This window comes from Stegostoma tigrinum, chromosome 9 (genome assembly GCF_030684315.1).
Source record: "Stegostoma tigrinum isolate sSteTig4 chromosome 9, sSteTig4.hap1, whole genome shotgun sequence".
Lineage (NCBI taxonomy): Eukaryota > Metazoa > Chordata > Chondrichthyes > Orectolobiformes > Stegostomatidae > Stegostoma > Stegostoma tigrinum.
Window position 1 is genome coordinate 26,871,035 of NC_081362.1, and position 23,929 is coordinate 26,894,963.

Consider the following 23,929-nt stretch of genomic DNA (forward strand, 5'->3'; position numbering starts at 1 on the left):
TAAAATAACCTACAATAATTCTCTATATTGCATGCCTGTATTCATTTGGACTATGGGAGAATGAAAAAATGAACATACACTGATATCCTTCAGTTTGATGAGCTAATGTTCCTACATATTCAAAATATCTTTTGAGATGCAAGCTGTCCTTAATACAATGACCTACAGTGCCACAAAAGGTTCGTTATCACACCAGACTTCGTTAATGCATCAGGTTCTCTCTTTTAAACAACAAGAAAACCTAAGATAGAACCAAAAAAAACTGCATCTGTTTCTGGATCTAAACAGGAAATGCTTGTTTTTGAACAACAAAAAATTTACAGGCCATGAACCCAACTCTGATCTATTGGATCTGAGTGTCAATTAAGTTCTGTCTGGCTTGTTGTGCCAACTCTGCGCAGTGTTCGCATCTATGAAAATGATATTCCTCCTCAGTATATTTATCTTGCTTCTCTCAAAACTGTTGCAGCATTCCCAGTTCCTCAGCACCTATCAGATCCACTTGCCCTCCAGTTGAGCAAGACAGCATGCAAGGATATGTGGCACATTGTGAGAGTTTTTATGAACAGGAATATTCTCAAGGATACAGGTTTCCAGGGTTCCTGGTGCAGACTTCTATGATGTAGTATTCAGATCATAAATAACTTTGGACATTAACAGAAAAGAATCCTTTTCTATTGATGACACTTACATCATGAGATGGGCCTCTCTGGGTGTATAATCTATAGCCCCGTGTACCTGCAAAATTCAACTATGTCAGTAAAGCCAGCTGCTAGACTGAGGCATTGATCTTGTCACAGGAAAATGTGATGAAGTAGTGTGATCTAGCTCAAGTTGCACCCGTAACCGCTTTTGATACACCTAGCAGGTTGAAGATTGAGAGATCTCACACAAGGCCACAATAGATATGTACTTGTACAGCTTTGTGTATGTATGGCTGTGTGTGTGTGTTTATGTCTGTTGCTGTATGCATGCATATCTATGTGCATGGTTGTGTTACTGTGTATACATGTGCACATGGCTGCTTGTGTGCTTGCTTGTGTGTTTGTGTGCGTGCTAGTATATACACACATACTTCAGTAAAGCTTTCAAGGTTCCGCATGGTAGACTAATTAGTAATGTTAGGTCACGTGGGATTCAGGATGAACTTGCTAATTGGATATATAGTTGGCTTAACAGCAGGAGACAGAGTGGTGTTGGCGTGTTGCTTTTTAGATTGGAGACCTGTCACTAGTGGTGTTCCACAGGGATTGGTTCTGTATTCTCTTTGGTTTATCATTTGTATAATTGGGATGGCATGGTGGCTCAGTGGTTAGCACTGCTGCCTCACAGCACCAGGGACCCGGGTTCTATTCCACCCTTGGGCAACTGTGTGGAGTTTGCACATTCTCCCTGTGTCTGTGTGGATTTCCTCTGGGTATTCTGGTTTCCTCCCACAGTCCAAAGATGTGCAGGTTAGGTGGATTGGCCATGCTAAGGGCCTGTTTCCGCACTGTAGGGAATCTATGATGTAAATGATTTGGATGAGATTATGCAATTCATGGTTAGTAAGTTTGCGGAGAATACTAAAATTGGTTGCATAGTAGACAGTGAGGAATGTTTTCTAAGATTACAAAGAGACATTGATCAAATGGGTCAATGGACTGAAAAATAGCAGTCTGGATAAATGTGAGGTATTGCATTCTGTTACAACAAACAAGTGTAAGACTTATGCAATTAATGATGGAGCCTTGGGTAGTGTCGTAGAACAGAGAGAGCAAGGGGTGCATGTACGTAATTTGTTGAAGTTTGCTTTGCATATAGACAGGGCGGTTAAAAGGGCATTTGGCATGCTTGCCTTCCTTGTTCAGTCCTTTGATTATAGGAGTTGGGAAGTTATATTGAGATTATACAGGACATCAGTGAGGCCTCTTTTGGAATACTGTGCCGAGTTCTATTCGTCCAGTTATAGGAAGGATATTATTAAGCTGGAGAGGGTTCAGTAGAGATTTACCAGGATATTGCCAGGTACAGAAGGTTTGAGATATAAAGAAAGGGTGGATAAACTGGGACTTTTTTCACTGGAGTGTAGGAGGTTGAGAGATGACCTGATAGAAAAGATTATAAAATAATGAAGGTTATAGATAGAGTTAATGGTAGTTGTCTTTTCCCTTGGGTGCGGTATATCTAGACTTAGGGGGTACATTTTAAGCATGAGAGAGATTTAAAAAAGACATGAGGGTCAAGTTTTTTTACACAGAGGTGATTTGCGTGTGGAATGAACTTCCAGAGGAAATGATGGAGTGGGTTCAATTACAACATTTAAAAGGCGTGTGGATAAGTACATGAATACAAAAGGTTTGGAGGGATATGAGCCAGAAGCAGACATATGGAACTAGAATAGTTTGGGATTATGTTCGTCATGGATTGGTTAGACCGGAGGGTCTGTTTCCATGCTCTATGATTCCACGTCCTTTGTGGTTTGCTCTTTTTTAGTGCCTAATACTGGAGAATTTTATCATGGCGAAGGCAATGTTCCCTTTGGAAATGGCATCATTTTCCTTGTCAGAAGACGACTGCCACATTTCCAGCTCATCAGCACCCATCTCTCCTTATGAGTTCAAGGTGTGCAGAGCACAGCATACAAGATTATGCAGTACACTGGAAACCACCTGCACCCCTCCCCAACTCCCCCAACATTTTCCCAGAGTGATCCATTGTGGAAGAATGGGCTGTATTTTAACAACAGTTGATTTCAAGGTCTCCATAAGGATCATCAGCTGTGTTTACTGAAGTTAGCTCTTATTTTCCAATGATGATCCTTGTACAACATCCAGTTCTTGAAATTACATGTGAAAATGAGTATTCTCAAGGACTTAGGCATCATGGCAGCTTCCAGGGTACCTGGCACAAACCTCTAAGATGTGGTATCAATGATCACCAATGACTTTACAGTAACAAAATGAAACAAAAACAGAAGTTGCTGGAAAAGCTCAGCAGGTCTGGCAGCATCCGTGAAGAAAAAATCAGAGTTAACATTTTGGGTCTGGTGACCCTTATTCAGCATCGCAGTTCTTTCATCTTTTATTTACAAAATGGAACTTTGTTCTATTGACCACCATGACACTCTCAACATGAAGTGTGTACAGTCCATGACACATGGGGGAAGTTGGGTAAGGCCTACTGTCTGGGCTGCAGCACTGACCTCATCACATGAAAACAAGATAATGTATGATCTGGCACAAACTGAATCAGCAGCAGATCTGTGGATTGAGGATTGAGAGATCCCACACAGATCTCCAGTGGATCCTTGGAAACATCAATCATATAACGTTTTAGTGCAGCTGTGACCTTGATAGTCACCAGGCTAGGATGGCCACCCACTCTTTCAGAACTTTAGTTCCACTGCCACAGATGGTATACTTCTGTGACAATGTATAGGATATTCACAGTCTGCCAAGGGAACGTACCTCATTCATCTAAAAGAAATGGCATCAAGGATGATAGGTTCCAGGCCTCCTTCTTCTCTTCCATGTTTAGGGGCAGCCATTCAGCTTTAACTTCTTGTGGAACCAATTCATCTGTCACTGGAGATTGGTGCACGTCTTAGGCTTGCTGGAGTATCCCATGCTCCTCGATTTCTCTGTGTTTTCATAGCACTGCAGTTGATGATCCCTGTTGTGGCTGGCTCCATTATTCATGACTCCAATGAACATTTGTGGGGATTGTCAGAAGTAAAGCAGGTTCTCAGTATTGTTCGCATCACACACAAATTACAGTTTTGCAATGTCCTTGATACAATGAGACATAGGGGACTACATGAGGAAGTCCATGGAATGCCTCTTTGAAATAGTGAACCCTACTTTGATGAAAATAGCACAAGCCATGTGAAGCAAATATAGTAGGAGATTATAAATGTAATGGGATTACTGGTATCTTTTTTCCCACTTTCACCCCACTCAAAAAAGACAGAAATGCATGTTAGAGTATGTTGGCAAATACTTCAATATATTTCAAATAGTTCAAGGTGGCAGGTAATCAGCTTTGTGCCCTTGTGCAGACTGAGATCTTGAGTTGTCTTTATGTCTTATAACCTACAGGTGGCACTTTTGCTAACACCTGTATTTACTTGTGCTTTACACGGGTGGCTGTGATCAATCTGTAATGATCAATGACATGGTCAAGCTTGTGGCCAGGATTTGTATCCCTCACAGTGGGTACTGAATGCATTTTACAAGCAGGGTACTGTGATTACACTTGACTTCAGCCTGAATTAAGTGCCTGACAAATGCAACTATTTCTTGAAGGGCCTCATATTGCATGCATTCAGAGCACATATACTCAAACTGGAAAAAAAAACTCACTCCATCCACACTGGGCCTGGTCACAGCCATTTTATATTTCCATTACGTATGGTTGAGGATCGAAGAAAATGCAGATCACGCTTGGCACAGTGAATTATAGGCTCAACCTGGTATTCTTGGGATCTTCCAAACCTTCAAATTCCTTTCTTCCTTGCACTCCCTGCTGACCCCATCAGTTCTGACATTCCATATCTTCTAACCCTATATTCTTTTATTTATGGCTTCATCTCTCAACATTGCCAACTAAGTCCGAATTTTGCAGCTTAGCATAGCATCCATTGTAATGCACTGCCCAGCTGTCAGGTCCAGGGTGGCAGTGAGCATTGATGATAACCCTCTTTGCAGTAAATCATGTCCCCAGAGCACCATAGTCTCATACCATTATGTGTGAGTTGCCTCCTGTCACAATTATTACATCCTCAGCATTCTGGCAAGCTTCCACCAATCCTCATTATTGAATTCCACAGTTTCCTTACCACATAGTGGCCCCAATGATCCCACATGATTTTCAGTGAGCTGACTTCCAGGACTGGCTGTTACCCACTGTGGTCTGGTGGCCAGCAATAGAAATGGTTAAGAGCTACAATCAAGCATGTTAGGAATTTTGGTCAAGCTAGTTTAAACTGACGTCAGTTAAACTGCAGTCAGGACATGTTGTGACCTGCAGTTTCCAGTGTTGACCAAATAAGGCCAGTAACATGGCATCAATGGACATACTGGCACCATATCTTATATGGAGCATAGAATATCACTGTTTAGAGTTGGTGTAAATATTTGGGAGTTGTTTACCAGTGAATTCCATTGGCTGAGTGCCAGAGAACTTTCTGGAAACCAAGCACATTTTGAGATAAGTTAGCAGAACAAAGGATTTTCTCAGAGGCTTTTGAGACCGACATTTGAGAAGCATGTGCCCTGAAGATACATTCAGAGAAGGCAAAAGAACCATGAAACCTACACAGAGAGCAAAGTTGGCCCTTCACTCAAATTGGGGTCATATTTGTTTCAAGCCAAACTTGTAAAGTTAACATTAGGGTTCATGTGAATTAAGTAAAGGAAGGTAAAGTGAAGTTAAATGAAGTGAGTTTGTTCGATAAAAGTAAGAAGTAAATATTGCAAAGAATGTATGTTTTATATTGAGTATGAGTCCTTAAACAATTGAAGCAAAGAAGGAACTGCCAATGCTGGAGTCTGAGATAACAAGGTGTGGAGCTGGATGAACACAGCGGGCTTTCCTGCTCCTCTGATGCTGCCTGACCTGCTGTGTTCGCCCAGCTCCACAACTTCTTAACTATGAAATAAAGAAGGGTTGTTTAATTAAGTTCTGACTCTGTTCCCTGCCTTTCGCCTGTCACAAGAGGGAGGAATATCTGGGTAAAAGGTTCGAGCCCTCCTTTATCAGGTGAAACCACTTACTAAATTGACATGTAGTCAAGCTCTGACTGATGAGTGACTGAACCTTTGACAGATCTCTGGGCAGCTCCTTGGCTGACATACTGTGAATCCCCAAATGGTTTCATTAAATCTGCAGGATTATAATAATCATGGAGGACTTCAATATGCAGGTGGTCCAGGAAAATCAGGTCGATAGCAGAACACAAGAAGAAGAATTTATGGACTGTCTGTGAGTTGGTTTTATTTTGGAGAACCTTGTGATAGAGTCTGTGAGGGAATAGGCAATTCTGGATTTGCTGTGTGTAACAAAGAAGACTTGACTAGGGAGCTTAAGTGAAATAATTGCTAGGGGGTTGTGATCACAATATCACAGCGTTCACCCTTCAGTGTTTGAGTAGGACAAGTTGGAATCTGATGTAATAATATTACAATTGAGTGAAGGTAATTGCAAAGATTGGCGGAGGAGCAGTACAGATTAGATTCGAAGGGAATCCTGGCAGGGAAAACAGTGGAGCAGCAATGGCAGGAGCTTCTGGGGATAATTCAGGAGTCACAGCAGAAATGACATCTAGCTGCTCACCCTCCCCCTTCAGAATGTTCTGCAACCGCTCAGAGACATCCTTGACCCTGGCACCTGGGAGGCAACACACCATCCTGGTGCCCCTTCTGAAGCCACAGAATCTCCTGTCTGTCCCCTTCATATTTGAGTCTCCTTTCAGTATCGCTCTGCCTGATTGCACACTTTCTCTCCTAGCCTTTGAGCCAATCTTAATGCCACTGACCTGACTGCTGCTGCTAGCCTCTGAAAGGTCATTCCCCACCACCAACAGTATCCAAAGCAGTATATCCGTTATGGAAGGGAATGACCATGAGGGAATCCTGCACTATCTGCCTTCCCCCTTTACCTCTTCTGGCTGTCACCTGCAGCCTGCACCTTGGGAGTGACCACTTTACTCTAGCTCTTATCAATAATGTTCTCTGCACCCCGGACGTTCGTGAATGGACACAGCTCCAGCTCCAGTTTCCTAGTGCAGTCTGTCAGGAGCTGCAACAGGGTGCACTTCTCACAGGTGCAGCCACCAGGGACCCTGGAAGTCTCCCTGATCTCCCATATCCTGCAAGAGGAGCATGCCACTGCCTTCAGTCTAGACAGAAAGAGAATTAAAGAGCTCTTACTTGCATCCCTGCTAAGCCTCCTCACATCACCTCCAGCACCTTTCCCTGCAACTGCAGGAGATTTTACACCTGCCCCGTCACCGCCCCCCTCACCTCTATCCCAGGCCCCAAGAAAACCTTCCACATTCAACAGATGTTCACCTGCACATCCGTTAATGTCGTCTATTGTGTCCACTGTTCCTGATGTGGCATCCTCTACATCAGGGAGACCAAGCGGAGGCTCAGAGACTGCTTTGTGGAGCACCTAAACTCGGTTCACAACAAACAACACCTCCCAGTCGTGAACCACTTCAACTTCCCCTCCCACTCCCTAGAGGACATGTCCATCCTGGGCCTCCTCCAGTGTCACAAGGATGCCACCCAAAAACTGGAAGAACAGCATCTCATATTCCGCCTGGGAACCCTATAACCCAAAGGTCTCAATGTGGACTTTACGAGCTTCAAAATTTCCCCACCATCAACCTCATCCCAAGACCAGTCTGCCCCCTCGTCCCAGCCTCCTTGACCTGTCCGTCTTCCCTTCCACCTACCCGCAACCCCCTCTCCTCACTGACCAACCCCCATTCCAACTCTCTACTTACGTTCACCTTTACTGGCTTCATCTCCGCCTCCTTGACCTAAACCGTCTTTTCTCCACCTTCTTGCTCCACTATCCATCTTCTATCATAGCCTCCTCCTCTCTTTATTTATTTCAGAGCCCCCCCCCCCATTTCTGAAGAAGGGTCCAGACCCGAAATGTCAGCTTTCCTGCTCCTCTGATGCTGCCCGACCTATTGTGTTCATCCAGCTCTACGCTTTGTCCAAGTCCTCTGCAGCCTTCCAGACTCATCAATACTGATGTAATTAATGTAACAGTCTCCTGAAAGTATCCAGGTACCTCTTTCCCTCCTTATTGTGTTGCAGTGTTGGCAGCTTGTACATAATTCTGAATGGCATTTCGTCAAGCAGCCAAGACTTGCCACTCATGTGGTCACCCTGGATGACATCTGTGTCCACTAACTCCCACATATTACAGCTGCAAGACACCACCTACCTAGCCATCTCTTCTATCTAATTAATTTCGATGTTAAATATTTTAAAGGTGAATTTCTTAACAGGTACTCTTTAGCTACAATCACGTCTCCTGATTTAAACCAGTTAGCCATTCAAAAGTGACAAAAAAAACACCAATCAACTACCTGCTTTCCTCCGACATCACTCTTCAATTTTGATAGGTGGAAACAAGCTGAAGCGGCTCTCTGCCAATGATTTTTATCTGCTGCTGCTGCTCTTCTCACACTATCCGCTATCCCCTTTAATATGCTGTCCCTGCTCTCTTTCATACTCCTTATTGAGCTCATGTCCCTATACTCTCAGGACCATTCTCATAAGGGGTGGTGCAATTACTAACAAGACCAGTACAACCTCTTGAGAGCACAAGGAAATGTGTTTAACAAATAAACAGAAATAAATTAGTAAAATAAACCTGACAACCTTTACACTCATATTATGCATAGGAAAATTGTGTATAAACTGTTAGTATACTAATTTGAAATTCTATATTTTTCTCTTTTAAAAGTGACATTGACACAATTACTTTATATAGCATTATGGCTATTTTAAGAATTGATAGAAATGTTTTAATTACCTGTACATTATTGTGTACTTCAGAAATATTTTAATCAGATTTTGTTGCTATTTTAAAACCCACTAAAATAGTTAAGAAAGTATGAAAATCATTCATAAATGATGTTATTAAGTTAATTAAAACTAAACCTGTATAATATTAGTCTGGGCAATTATCTGCAAACCAAGGTCAAACAGCATTACAGTCACACCATGATGAAATAGTTTTCTTTGCATGATGGTAGTTAGCCTGGCTAAATGTGGATTGCTGCAGTGAAAATAATGAGGGGAGCTGTCGACATTTAAAATAATTGTTTGCTACATATAGTTACTAAGCAATTGAAATAAATTAGCATACCAATCCAAACAATGCATCTAATCATCAGAGAGATGCATACAATGTGCTCTAAGTAAGCATTACTAAAATGTAAAAAAGTGAAATCAATCTGAACTGGACACGTTAACAGCAATTTAATATTGATGTAACAATAATAATTTGCTCAACATAAATGCAAACGCAACCTTATGGTCATTATTTTATTTGACTTCAACAAATTTGAATTATTTTGAGTTAACGGCCGCAAGAATATCTTTGATACTTATTTATTAAAGTATACGCTCCAAAATTCCTTGCAATGTAAATCTTCATTAGCAGGAACTAAAATGGCACAACAACCATGTTGGAGACAGATTTGGAATCAGACAGCCTCCTTGAGCAGGCCCATAACTCTAGCATGTGTCAGAGAAGAGGCTGAGGTTGCCTCACTGACCATCCCTCTCCATTAATGACTTCAGCTATGGTCCTATCAACTACTATAACGATGGGTTAGATCTGTTTGCGCATGTACTGAAGCTTTATGGATCCCAGGCATATCACTCAGGTGTGATTATAAAAATCAAAATATATTTATACTATATAACATATGTTACATTCTAATTTATTTATAATTTATCTGCCAGTTTATTGTCCATTTGCTTTTACTATAAAATTTTGTAAGATTCTTCCTATACCTAAGCTGTCTTGCAACATTGCTATTATAATGTCATTTTCTGTTTTGAAGGCATGGGCATTTTAAGCCACATTATTTTCATTATTCAGTTATGTGCTTAAAACAAATAAGCATTAACAATTACCAGACAAGCATTCATGTAGTTAACAGGATCAAATGAGCCATCATTGTACAAACTGCTGAATCTTCAGTTTTGCCTGACCTGTCCTGACTCAATGCCATGTTAATCATGTTACAATTGAATTGTTCATATACATCTCAGCAGCCAACATGCTTAACCGAAAATAGAAGGCTTAGGACAATCCATATTATTCCATTATCACTATAAGACTATCACTATGTCTTGTTATATAGTGATAACGTACAACATCATGGTATTATATGCCGAAAAAATGTTGTTGTTAAGATGTAAAAGGAAACATGGTCACAAGTGGCTACAATTCATAGAAATTAGACATTTAGAACAACTAGTTGAACAACATAAACCCCATGCATTACAGAGAAGTAAAACATAGATTGTGGTACTTATTACTGAAACATGTCTAATCTTTATCTAATATTAACATTTTGTAAAGTTTAAGTTATATGATAAAATGTTGCAAATAGACAAATTCATGTCATAATCAAACAATACTAAATTTTTACATTTTTTACAGTTCACTATAACATTTTTTTTTATATGCAATGTCACCAAACGATGTGGTGCATGATATATAAAGACAAGGAATTACTTTAAGTTTGTATGAAAAAACCTGCACTTTAATCAAAATCTTATTAAATAATTTAAATTTAGTTAAGACATTTTAAAAATTATTTTGATTTCTATGCAATATTTTCTTTAAATTACTGAGGGGAGAAATGAATAGTTTGTGCATTGGGATTGTGATTTTGCAACTGTAATACAGACTAATACAGTTAACTACACATTATCTATCTCTTGAATTTTCATTTCCATTGAAGTCCAGAGAATTTAAAATCAAGAGAGACGTACAACAGGCCAGAAATCAAAATTATCCCGACTTATGTCTGTCATTACTGGGCGTTGACTGATTTCATCCACCAACTTTTGGAAAGTAAAAGCAATCTTAACATTTTGAAACAACTGCTTAGGTTGCTCATGAATGTTGGTAGTTAACATGGAACAGAGATTTCATATATACTCAATAGAAGATCTCTAGGCTGTTATTATAGCCAGCGAAGTCATCCGACACCAAGCTATGAAAGACACCAAGAAATAAAAATAACAGTAAAACTTCAAGCTAATGAAATCATTTGTCAAATACACTACTGTGCACAGGTAATGGTTGTTTAATTTCTTTAGTCTTCCTGTGCAAATAGTAGAATTCAAATTACACCAAACTATCTTGTTTCAGAGGAGGGGGAATGAGTTAATACATCACAACTTTTGGGCTGTCTGACGGAACTATTTGGTCAGGAATTCTATATCCTTGGTTTTATTTAGAAGTTGAGCTGCTAGAAATTAACATTGTGTGCCACATTATAGAATACAGAGATGCATGGAGATCTCCTCAAATCCTACGCCGAGTTCTTGATCTCAGCAATGTGGATGAAGGAGGAGAAGGTGATCTTCTCATAGGAAGAAATGGATAAATCAGCTGAGAAAGTTATCACTGGATTGCATTAATGCATCTTCTGGCAACCAAATCAGCTAAGCATTAATGTAAACATAAAGAAGACTGATCACCTTAGCTTGTTTGACTGAGAGAGATATAAGCATTGGGAAGAAAATGTAAAGTTTATTTCCTCAATTAATTTAAAGTGCCATTATTAAAAATATTAAGCAAGGCAATGCCTAAAGAATCAAGCTAGACCTTTCAGGAGGGAAATTGAGATTCCTTTGTACATATTAACATATATAATATATATATTTATATATTTGAATTTTTTCACTAACCAAAGTTATGAAAGGATATGGGACAGAATCTGGTAAATGGAGTTAAGTCACAAACCTGTCATTATCTTATTGAATGGGGAGAACAAGCTTAAGAGGCTATTTTCTGTTCCTACGTGTTACGAGTTCAAACAATCATAGTCTTTCAGCACAGAAACAGACGCTTCAGTCCAGCCAGTCCATAATTCGACCATAATCTCAAACTAATCTAGACCCACCTGCCTGTGTTTGGCCCATATCCCGTCAAACATTTATTATTCATACTTATCCAAATGTCTTTTAAACATTAAAACTGTATCCATATACACCACTTCCTCTTGAAGTTCATTCCACAACAAACTAGATTCTGTGTAAAAAAAATTGCCCTTTATGTCTTTTTTACTTACTTCAGTTTTCTGAAGCTTTTCCCCATTTAGGAAATAGTCTACTCCTCAATTCTTCCTATCAAAGTGCGCACCCTTACACTTTCTCAAATTGTATCCCACCTGTCAGTTCTTTGCCCACTCTCCTAGCTAATCTCCTACCCTGTACAATCCTTCTGCAGTTTTCTCACTTTCTCAACATTATGTCTCCATCCATCTGTATTGTGTCATCTTTGTTCTTGAATCTAATTGCCATTGAGCTACCTTCTTGGGTGGCTGTACTCCACAGGTGAATGTACTTCCACAGTGGGAGGGTGTTCCAGGATTTTGAACCAATGATAATGAAGAAAGGGTAGTGTGATTTGAAGGGGAACATGCAGCTAATAGGGCTCCCTTTGGCCTGTTGTCATTGTGGCAAAGTTCATAGTTGTTGAAGATGTTGTTGAAAGAACCTTGGAATTATGCTGCAATACATGGTGGAAATGGTACATACTGCAGGAATATTAGAAATTCTGCATGGTGAATAAAGTGTCAATTAAGTGAGCTGTTTTGACTGGATGGAATTGAGACTCACGTATAGTGGAATTGCGCTTCACCAGGCAAATTGAAAAAAACTTCATCACACTCCTGGCTTGTCCCTTTTGGATAATGAACAGACTCTGGAGAATCTCATGATGAGTTTCTTAGTACAAAATTTCCTGATTCTGATCTGATGTTATATTTGAGTAGTCCAGTTAAATTTCTGATTAATATGCAGATCCCTAGGATATTGATGATGGGGCATTCGGTGATGGTAATGTAACTGAATCTCAAAGGGGGGTAATTAGGCACTCTTTTGCTCGTCATGTTTATTGTCCTCGCATTTGTATGACACAAAAATTACTCATTTGTTATCAGTCCAAGCCTGAGTATAGTCCTGATCTTTCTGTAGACAAGCACATTTAAATTCTGCAGAGCTGCTAATGGAATTGAACACTCGTGGGGCTGAATGGCTTGTTTCTGCACAGTGTAGTCTGTGTAATTTAAATAATTTGAATTAAAGGGCAGACAAATAACATTTTTGGGATTGATTATTTTGCCCATTGTTTTCAATACTCTGTGAAGTCTTGTGATCTCAATGTTTCTCAATTGCTTTTCTTATTGCACTTGGGGTGCTGCATGTGGTGAAAATTTCAAATCTTTAAATCTTATTACACTTAGTGAATAGGAGAAAGAGTAATAAATTAATGATAATAACCATAGAATAAAATAATAAACATCAGGATAGATCTGGCAAGTCTGCTTGGACATATCCCTAGAGATTTTATCAAATAACTTTGCATCTCCAACTTGCCCATCTAGATAATAAACAGTTTTGTTGTTCTTCTCAAATATTTTAAAATTACAAACAACGTTGTAAACATAATTTTTAACGTCCCTATAATTTTACTTCAGCTTGCTCCAGGAGGCTCTCGGACAATCCAAAAGGTAGCAACCCTAAGCAGGAGTAAAGTGGGTCAGAGATAACACATATTTCATTTCAATTTTTCTCAAACTAAATTCTACTGCCTGTACGCATAAAGGTGCATTATTCTTCCAAGTTTAAAAATTTGTTATTGTGCACAAGCAACAATGGCTCAGATTCTGAGCAAAGAACATTCAATATTTTGTACTTAAAGCAAATTATGGAAAATCAATTGAAATCAGGATTGAATTGTGAGATTGTTTTGCTGTTACATAACTATTGCAACTTAGTTGGATCTTATCCCGACATCCACTCTGAAACTGAATATAATCGTCCGAAATAATACAAACAGAAGCCTCATCAGTCACTTTTTATCAAGAATGATATTTCCTTCTTTGTCTTTTATTCGGACACGTCCTGTGGAGTACTTTGTTTCCTGTCGCCCGTTAGAATACACAGTCTTTATGGTTCCATCAGGGTACTCCCTGCGTTTATACTGTGATGTGTGGATCTCCTTCTGTCCATTGTTGAATTCGACAATTTTATCTCCATTTCTAAGAAAGAATCGAATGTTCATAAACTGAACACATTGCTCCTCATATTATACATCAAAGCAGTAACTTTTTGGGAATGATATAGCAGTTCAATGTGAGCTGAATACCTAATACTGGCATTGTTGTTTTATGGGGCACAATCTAATATTGTTACAGTTAAATGTTGAGGCAATTTTTTAAAATAACAACAATAACCAATGCCTTGATAAATGTGTACTTAATGACATAGGAGGGAGTGGTGAACAAAGAATAATCTGACAGTAATATGAAGATAATAAAATGTGAGGCTGGATGAACACAGCAGGCCAAGCAGCATCTCAGGAGCACAAAAGCTGACGTTTCGGGCCTAGACCCTTCATCAGAGAGGGGGATGGGGAGAGGGAACTGGAATAAATAGGGAGAGAGGGGGAGGCAGACCGAAGATGGAAAGAAAAGAAGATAGGTGGAGAGAGTATAGGTGGGGAGGTAGGGAGGGGATAGGTCAGTCCAGGGAAGACGGACAGGTCAAGGAGGTGGGATGAGGTTAGTAGGTAGATGGGGGTGCGGCTTGGGGTGGGAGGAAGGGATGGGTGAGAGGAAGAACCGGTTAGGGAGGCAGAGACAGGTTGGACTGGTTTTGGGATGCAGTGGGTGGGGGGGAAGAGCTGGGCTGGTTGTGTGGTGCAGTGGGGGGAGGGGACGAACTGGGCTGGTTTAGGGATGCAGTAGGGGAAGGGGAGATTTTGAAACTGGTGAAGTCCACATTGATACCATTAGGCTGCAGGGTTCCCAGGAGGAATATGAGTTGCTGTTCCTGCAACCTTCGGGTGGCATCATTGTGGCACTGCAGGAGGCCTATGATGGACATGTCATCTAGAGAATGGGAGGGGGAGTGGAAATGGTTTGCGACTGGGAGGTGCAGTTGTTTGTTGTGAACTGAGTGGACGTGTTCTGCAAAGTGGTCTCCAAGCCTCCGCTTGGTTTCCCCAATGTAGAGGAAGCCACACCGGGTACAGTGGATGCAGTATACCACATTGGCAGATGTGCAGGTGAACCTCTGCTTAATGTGGAATGTCATCTTGGGGCCTGGGATAGTGGTGAGGGAGGAGGTGTGGGGGCAAGTGTAGCATTTCCTGCGGTTGCAGGGGAAGGTGCTGGGTGTGGTGGGGTTGGAGGGCAGTGTGGAGTGAACAAGGGAGTCACGGAGAGAGTGGTCTCTCCGGAAAGCAGACAGGGGTGGGGATGGAAAAATGTCTTGGGTGGTGGGGTCGGATTGTAAATGGCGGAAGTGTCGGAGGATGATGCGTTGTATCCGGAAGTTGGTAGGGTGCGGGAGTGGAATGTCTTATCATGGGAGCAGATGCGGCGGAGGCGGAGGAATTGGGAATAGGGGATGGAATTTTTGCAGGAGGGTGGGTGGGAGGAGGTGTATTCTAGGTAGCTGTGGGAGTCGGTGGGCTTGAAATGGACATCAGTTACAAGCTGGTTGCCTGAGATGGAGACTGAGAGGTCCAGGAAGGTGAGGGATGTGCTGGAGATGGCCCAGGTGAACTGAAGGTTGGGGTGGAAGGTGTTGGTGAAGTGGATGGCCTGCTGTGTTCATCCAGCCTCACATATTATTATCTTGGAATTCTCCAGCATCTGCAGTTCCCATTATCTCGAGTAATATGAAGATGTATGGCTAGAATCGAGAGCTGAGGTGTTCTGATGATGGTCACTGGACCCAAAACATTGACTGTGCTTTCTCTGCACAGATGCTGCCAGGTTTGCTGAGTTTCTCCAGCAATTTCTGTTTCCGTGTTGGACAGAGGTGTTGAAAAGCATGGAGAATTTAAAGTGAAGAAAGCATGTTAAACATAGTTCATTTACTGGGTAACAGAGGACTGTGGAGTTATGCAAAAGTAGAAATGGCAGGGTACAGGATCTGACAGGAAAGGATGTGCATTGTCAAATTTATTTACTTCTAAGTGGATAACCATTCCAGAGTATTAAGATGCATTTGTCTACCATCAATATTTTGAAATTGGTTTACCCATCAGTATAGTGTCAAAACAATAATGATAACTTTGTAAGAAGCTATCAGTATTTTCAGGACAAGTACATATATAACAATTCATGAACAATGAGTTGGCAAGGAAAAGCTATCGAGAGTAATTTAGACCAGATAGGTTGAAAGATGGGAGAAAACTGTATCTCAAACAAGGGTTGAAAGTACATCAAATAGGTATGACAATATCGGAACTCTGAGCAAATAAGAGAGAAAAACATTTACTTCCTTAGGGGGATAGGAGAGATACACAAGCCTGAGATAAAATTGGGGAGAAATACACTTACTTCTGAAGATTTACTATTGTTCCATCTGGGAATATACTCTGTTCATGACCATCAGGAAAAAGATGTTTGACTGTCTGGTCTGGAAATAGTATTTCCTTCTTACCGTCAGGGTAATGCTTTTCTGTAAAACAAAAAATAGCAATATTTTATCAAAATCATAAGAAAGCTGTTGTTTCAAAACATATAAAAAATGCAAGAAATAACAGGATTGTAATAAACCAACATGCCCAACTTCACTTGTCAATTTTCAGCATAATTGCATTTGACATCAATTACCCACCAGCTAGGGAGAGTCCTCGTTTTCACTTGTTGGAAGTGTATTAATGTGGGCATCAGATGCAGATAAAGTTAATCTGGTGTCAGAATAATAAGTTGGTTTAAGTGGTAGATATCTTGTTCCTGAGTTAATCGAATCACTTCAGGAGATGAGCATATAATCAGGTTGTAATTTCAGGATGGAACTGAGGGTATTTGATGTTGTCCGAGAAATTGCCTTTGGCGTTAGATATTAAATTGGAGCTCTACTGCCACATTTGGCAGGTGTTTCCAGGAGGCGGATTTGGCCCTTGGCCTTGAGATCACTGGCATTTCTTTCAGCAATTCCTTTCCCATACTTCTTCTTGCTGACAAGTGTTCTTAAAGAATGGTGTTCTATCATACAGGAGGTTCCTCCAAGACAGTATCTTCTGAATAAGGGTCTCCCACACATTGATATCTATGTTGCATTTCTTGAGGGAAGCCTTCAGGGAATCTTTGGAATGCTTCCTCTTATACTCCTCTTGTTCAACTGCCCTTAGTCAGTGGGCAAGGAAGATTTACTTTGGTATGTAGAATTCAGGCACACTAAGCACATGGCCAGCCCAGTGGAGTTGGTTTTGAATGATCATGGCCTCGATGCTAGTTTCTTTATCTTCCCAGCTATGTAGATAATCTACCTCAAAAAATATCAATGGTACTTCTCAAGGGTCTTGAGGTGGCGTCTAAACATAGTCCAAGTTTTGGAGCCATACAGAAGAATCAGAAGGATGACTCAAGGATACACAAGGATCTTAGTATCACATGGATGTCATGGCTGTTGAAGATTCTCATTCTTTGGTGTCCAAAGGCAGTGCTTACAGTTTGGATGTGGTGTTGGATCCCACATTGATATCAGCTTTAGATGAGAGATCGCTCCACAGACAAATGAAATGTTCCACATTTGGAATGATTTATCTTGGTTTTAATGGAGAGAAGGACTGGAACTTTCTCTGGGATTGGTTAGTGAGTGATTGCTGATGATAACAATCAATAACAATTTCCAACATACAGTGGTTTATATGTTTCAAGATGTTTCAAACCACTGCGGTTTTTTAAAATTTTTTCCACGGATGTGTGATATCACACAGTTGAATAATTTTCTGACATAAACATTCCAAAGTATGTTCAGATTACAGCTAAATTATTTGAAACAGGGGCCAATAAGAACCAAACCTTCAACCCAGTCTTTTTGTAGTCAGCTTATTAACATAATTATTTATGGCTCCAGGTATTAACTTGGATGTGTGGAAGGTACATGCTGGTTCAGGAACAGATTTCCATTTGCAGATGAATCTTAGAGGAATGCAGATAATTAAATAGAGTATCAGCTTAGGGCAATAAAAATAATTACAGCTTTAGGAAAAACTCAGAAGGCAGTTTCAACCCATTGACAATCTTTCTACAGCTAAAGAGAGAAAGGGCAAAGAAAGTATACACAAAAACAAATGGAGTGCAAACCTAAAATGTAAGGCATGAGCCCTAAGGAAAGCAATGGATCAACCTCGAATCTTCCAAACAGCAGGTTTTGATTTTATGTTCCAACTGAGTCTCTTTTCAGGGACATTAAATCATCTGTTGTCTCTCCAATACAGCATTAAATTGACATAATTGACTATAGATTCATTAAAACGCCTACCTATCTGGTTATTAGGAAAATGTAGCATCTCCATTCCATTTGGGTATGTAGTATGAGTTGTCTTTGCATCAGCATAGTAGTAAATCTAAAAGAGTTTGGAACATGTTACTTGTTTTAGATGGTCAAAACATTAGACGGTTAAAAACATTTTCTTTCTTGATTTTTTCTTTTCACTCATGCACACACGTATACATTGCTAAGGTGCAAACCATGGTTCAGCTGTGCCTGTATCTTGCTCCATGTCTTTCCGCATACGTGAACTTGACACTATGGGCTAGAAATTTGGTTATTCTGATTTTTGGACACAGAGTTCATGGTCTGCAACCAATTTCAATTGAATATAAACTGCATGAAAATTGTGTGAATTTGTAGCATCTAGGCAAGCATGTTTAGTAACGCCTACTCCTTAGAACTGTCAGTTCCCTTTTCATTTAGCAAGGCAGACCAATACCTTTGGAGAAACACCAGGATGCACCTAACCTACTCAAAGGCAGGCTACTTCTTAAAGATAAGCCACATGGAAGAATACCTGCAACTTAAATGATGAATGAGTGAACACCAGGACAGAGGGAAGTTGTCAGTTGACAGACACAGTGCTGCAGCAATGGTAAGGGAGATGGTTGGAATACTAGAAGTCATTGTTCTGTGGGAGAACTAGGACGTCCTCAAGCACTACCCCAGAAGTCAGAACTGGAGTCTGAATCCATGATCTGACAGCAGCGTCACAAGATCTGTAACGTCCTCACAGGGAGGAGGAGAGAGCAAAAGAGCAGTACTGATAAATGGGTATCATCACTTTGTCTGACACTCAGCTAACTAGCTCAGTTTTTTTGTATTAATTCAGGGGAAGTGGGATCATTGGCTCTGCCAGCATTGACTGGCTATCGTCATTGCCTTTGAGAAGGTGGTGGTGAGCTGCTTTCATGAACTACTGCAATCCAGTTGGTGTAAGTTTACCCACAAAGCTGTTAGGGAACAAGTTCCAGGATTTTGACCCAGTGATAGTGAAGAAATAGTGATATGTTTTCCACATCAGCATGGTGACTGTCTTAGAGAAGTACTGGTAGGTCGTGGTGATCCAATGTATCTGCTGCACTTGTCCTTCTAGATGGTGGTGGTCATAGGTTTGAAAGATTTTATCTGAGCAGCCCTGGTGCATCATATTCATGGTACACACTGCTGCTATTATGTGTTAGTGATGGAAGGAGCGAATGTTCGTGAATATACTAAAAATCAAGTGGGCTGCTTTGTCCTAGGTAGAATGAAGTTTCTTGAATGTTGTTGAAACCACACTCATCTAGGCAACTGGGAATATTCTGTCACATTCCTGATTTGTGCCTTGTAGATGGTGAACAGAGTTTGGAGAGTCAAGAGGTGAGCTACTAGCTGTAATATTTCTAGCCTCTGACCTGCTCTTGTAGTTATCGTATCTTTATGGCTGGTCCAGTTCAGTTTTAGTCAATGGTATTTCCCAGAATGCTCATAGTGGGGAATTCAGTGATGGTTTTGTCATTGAATGTCAAAGGGCAATAGTTCTCTTTCTTGGAGATGGTCATTGCCTGTATTTAGGCAGCTGAAATGTTCCAGGCCATGTCCAAATGATGCAAGACCCGGGCAGTCATTCTCACCTCACCCCTTAAGTTCAGTTCTTTTGTCCATGCTTAGTGGGAACCAAACAGCTTCAGGATACAGTACGCAGTAAGCAGGATATTGCTAAGCAACAGCTGCTTGATAGTACTGTTCATGACCCTTTCCATCAATTCATGATTTAATTTAGATTGACGGGACAGTTAGTCAAAGTTGGATATGTCCTGAATTTTGTTAACAGGACATATCTGCACAATTTTCTGCACTGCTGAGTAGATACCAGTGTTGTAATTATACTGGAACAGGTTGACTAAAGGCACAGCTAGTACTGGAGCACAGATCTTTAGAACTATTGCCAGTAATTTGCCAAGGTCCATTGCTTTTGCAGTATCCAGTGCATCCAGCTGTTTCTTCATCTGATATGGAGTGAATCAGACTGCTGAAGACTGGCACCTGTGATACAGAGAACCTTAAAGGAGGCCAAGCTGTATCATTCACCAACACTTTTTGCTGAAGATTGTTGCAAATACTTCCGACTTATTTTTACACTGATGTGGTGTGCTCCCCTTTCATTGAGAATGAGAATATGTGGAGTCTCCCCCTCTAGTGAGTTAATTGCCCACAATCTACTACTAAGGAATACAGAGTTTGGAACTGATCTATTGGTTGTGAAATCTCATAGTTATGTCTATTATTTGCTGTATATTCTGTTTGGCACTCAAGCAGTCTTGTGTTGTGCCATCACCAGGTTTGCATTTCATTTTTAGGTTTGCCTGGTGCTTCTCCTGATATGCTCACCTACAACTCATCATTGAACCAGGGTTGATCCCCTGGTTTGATGGTACAAGTATATGCAGGATATGCCAGGCCATGAGCTTATAGATGTGAGAGTACGATTCTGGTGCTGCTGCAGCTCGTTGATGCCCAGTTCTAAGCAGCTCAATCTTAGTTGCGTGTTTTTTTTTATTCATTCATGATACGTGGATATCGCTGGCTTGGCCATATGCTGCCAGTTCTTACTTGCCTTCAAAAGGTGGTGGTAAGCTGCCTTCTTGAACCACTGAAGTCTACACAACATGATGAAAAGTAACTTCAATATGAAGATGGAACTTTGCCTTCATAACGACTGTGCAGTGATCACTCCTCCATTACTGCCAGAGACAGATGCATGATCTGTTTCTGTATTCTTTTATCAAAGTTTTGACCTGCCTACCATTTTTACACAATTATGTTATTCTCAAACTTTTTATCATCTTTAACTATTTTAGTTCACCAAAAAGAGGCCCTCCTCTTGAAATGCTTCCCTCTTGTTGAGATGTGTCTACTCCGTGCATTCTGAAATCTGAAAAGTCCTGTGATGGGATTTACATATATATTTTTAAAACTGTTTATTGTTTGTTTGGGCTTCTGAACTCAATGCTTAACTTGTAACCATTTGTATAGAAATGGTGATTTCTTTTAGAACAGTTTTTGAGGACTGAATAGGTTTAGTGCATCACAAATTCATTTTTGTTTATTTTAGATTATTCTGCAACCCTGCAAGGTAACCATCAGGGCCTTGAGGTTTGTTAGAGATTTTTGGATTTTGTTGTTTTAAACTCGAGGAAAAGATCCATAGCTTAGAAAGGGAAATTTCAGTTTAAAGTCTTACTTTGAGTGGAGCAGTCCAATGGAATCTTTGCAGTGGGATGGCTCCTGAGAAGGGAAGGATATATATTGTATTGGCTTACCTTAGAGTGCAGAAATAGTGTTTGTCCCACACCAGGAGTTTATCCCAACAATGTCAGGATAAAACCTTGACAAGATTATTTAAATCTGAGTGCACTTAAGCAAGTGTGCAATAGTTCTAGGAAGAAGCTATCTGCAGTCCAGTCTTAAAACTGAAGTCACAAGTCACTTAAATCTAGTAAGATGTTAGATATAGTGACTCTGGTGTGAGTATTGTATCAATGGTGTTGTGGGTACCACACCGAGGTTTGTTTTGCATACTTCACAAAAGCTGTTTTGTTTCTTTTACTTAATTTTACTCAATATTTAAAATATTTGTAAAGGTTTTATATGTATGTGGTTTTCTTTATTCTATTTTATCTTCATTTCTTTTGCTAATAAACTCCTGTTTTATTATTAAATGAAAATCTGAAGTGTTGTGTGCTTTCAGTGAGAGCTTTCATATGTTTCAGAGAGAGATCACTGTATTACAACCAAAACTAATCAGAATATGATCCATCAAGCCAGATTCCTGCCTGGAATCTGACTTGTCTGCCTGCAATGCTCATGTTCCATGAGTCAATAGAAAAGCATGTAAATTAAAATTTCCATGATTATCTGGCAAGCTCCCACTATCGCTTCCTTTATACTCCATCCTAACACATTGTTACTGTTAGGGGGCCTGTACTTCATTCACACAGGTGACTTCTTGTCTTTATTCATTTCCCATCTCTATCTCAACCATATTACATTATGGTTTCCTCAGCTTGAATCATCTCTCTCTGTTGCACTAATACCAAAATTAATTAACGTAGCCATATCTTCAGCTTTTCTGATCTTCATATCCTTCCTAAATGTCAGGTATATTTTAATATTTTGATCCCAGTGTACATCATTAAGCGACCATGTGTCTGTGATTGTTTTCTTAGAATCCCTAAAGTGTGGGAATGGGCCATTTGGCCTAACAATTCCTCGCCAACTGTCATCTTTTCTATGCCAATTTACACATGACTTCAGCATTATTATATCTTGGCAGTTCTACTTTTTTAAATTTGGGACCATTCATACTGTCATTGCAGAACCTCTTTCCTGTCCTGCTGAGGACACTGGTACCTGCATGGGCCATGATGATTGCATCCTTCCTCTCCCAGCATAGGTTCCGTTCCAGCACCAGCAGACAACATAGCCATCTGAACTGTCACTCTGTGCCGCAGGGAATAGTGCTAATTCCAAACCCCTCGCTGCTTGTGCTGCCTCCAACACAAGCAACACATTCCTTTTCTCTGGCACCCCAAATACCTAACTTGAATAGCTTCCTATACCACAGTGCCTAAGTCAATTAGTTCATTTACTCTGTTGTACACTTTCATCTCAGCAAGTTGAAAGAACCTCAAATATGTTGGACAATTGCAAAGGCTTAGATTCCTGAACTTCTGCCCTCTGGGTCCCTCTACCTACCTCACTTGAAATCATATTCCATTGTCTCTGATCACTCACTAAATCAGGAATCCTATTCTAAGGATGTGACCGCCTCCTGATACAAAGCATCCAGGTAACATTCCCCTACCTTTACGTACCACAATATCTGCAACTGAGCCTCCAGCTCAAAAATTCTAAACCTAAGTTCTTAGAGTCACTGACACTTAGTGTAGACGTGTTTGCCCTGGATCATATCTCTTTCCAGGAGCTCTCAAATTCTGTAATTGCAATACATCATCTCCTCTGGACAAGTCCAGCTTGAGCAAGAGTGACATGATTTTGCTAATTTGTCGTAATTAATTATTTTCATAATTAATTATTGAACTAAATTAACAGTTCTTTGGAATACTTTAAACATTAGTAATGTAATAAACCTCATGATTGATTGACTGAGTGAACAAATGTCATCAGAATCTTTTGAAGTTTGTTCTTTCCCCATTACGGAAGGGAGCACAGAATTCTATGGAGAAGAAAATACCAGAGGCGATTCTCTACAATTTGTACAGTTCGCAAGTTCAGAGAAGAAAGTGAGTAAAATTAGTAGCATTTTGGCATGCCTCATCATTGGAGACATGGTGAAAGGTATTTCCATACTACCTTGTTGAAGAATCAGTGATCCATTGATTCAGTTATGTTGACTATGTAAGTAGTGAGCAAAACATGATCATCTACAAAATACATTCAACATGTTTTACCTTGCCATAATTAATTAATATCTGCTCTCCATCAGGACTTTAAATGTTTATTGTAATAGTAGGGAAACTTCTCAGAAGGCTTCAACAGAAGTACAGGCAGGCAGCATCTAAATAACTACTGAGATATAGTGAGATATATCGGCTGAGCTTTGGAGCTCCTGAGGTCCCAGGTTCCCTGGTAAAGATGACTACACCTTTTTAAAAAAATCATTAATGGTATGTAGGTGTGGTTAGCTGGGCCAGCATTTGCTGCAAATCACTAGTTGCTGTTGAGAATGTGGTACGAACTACCTTTTTGAACTGTTGTAGTCCATTTGGTATTGGTAGAGCCACAATTCCATTAAGGAGGGAATTACAAGGTTTTTGTCCAGTGACACTGAAGGATTGGTGGTGTTCTTATGTATCTGCTGCTCTTAT

The 23,929-nt window shown here is 40.2% G+C and overlaps 1 protein-coding gene across 1 annotated transcript in view; it reads right to left on the minus strand.

The window, feature by feature from the left end:
- Positions 1-10,268: 10,268 nt before the first annotated feature.
- The window catches only part of si:ch211-140l13.3 (centromere protein J), a 169,064-nt gene continuing 155,403 nt past the window's right edge, over positions 10,269-23,929 (minus strand). Inside the window, exons 18-20 of the mRNA XM_059648436.1 lie at positions 18,045-18,129; positions 16,112-16,232; positions 10,269-13,798 (exon numbers count right to left, since the gene is read on the minus strand). Of these exons, the coding sequence (XP_059504419.1) occupies positions 13,609-13,798; positions 16,112-16,232; positions 18,045-18,129 (396 nt within the window). The 3' untranslated portion in view covers positions 10,269-13,608. The remainder of the gene's footprint in view (positions 13,799-16,111; positions 16,233-18,044; positions 18,130-23,929) is intronic.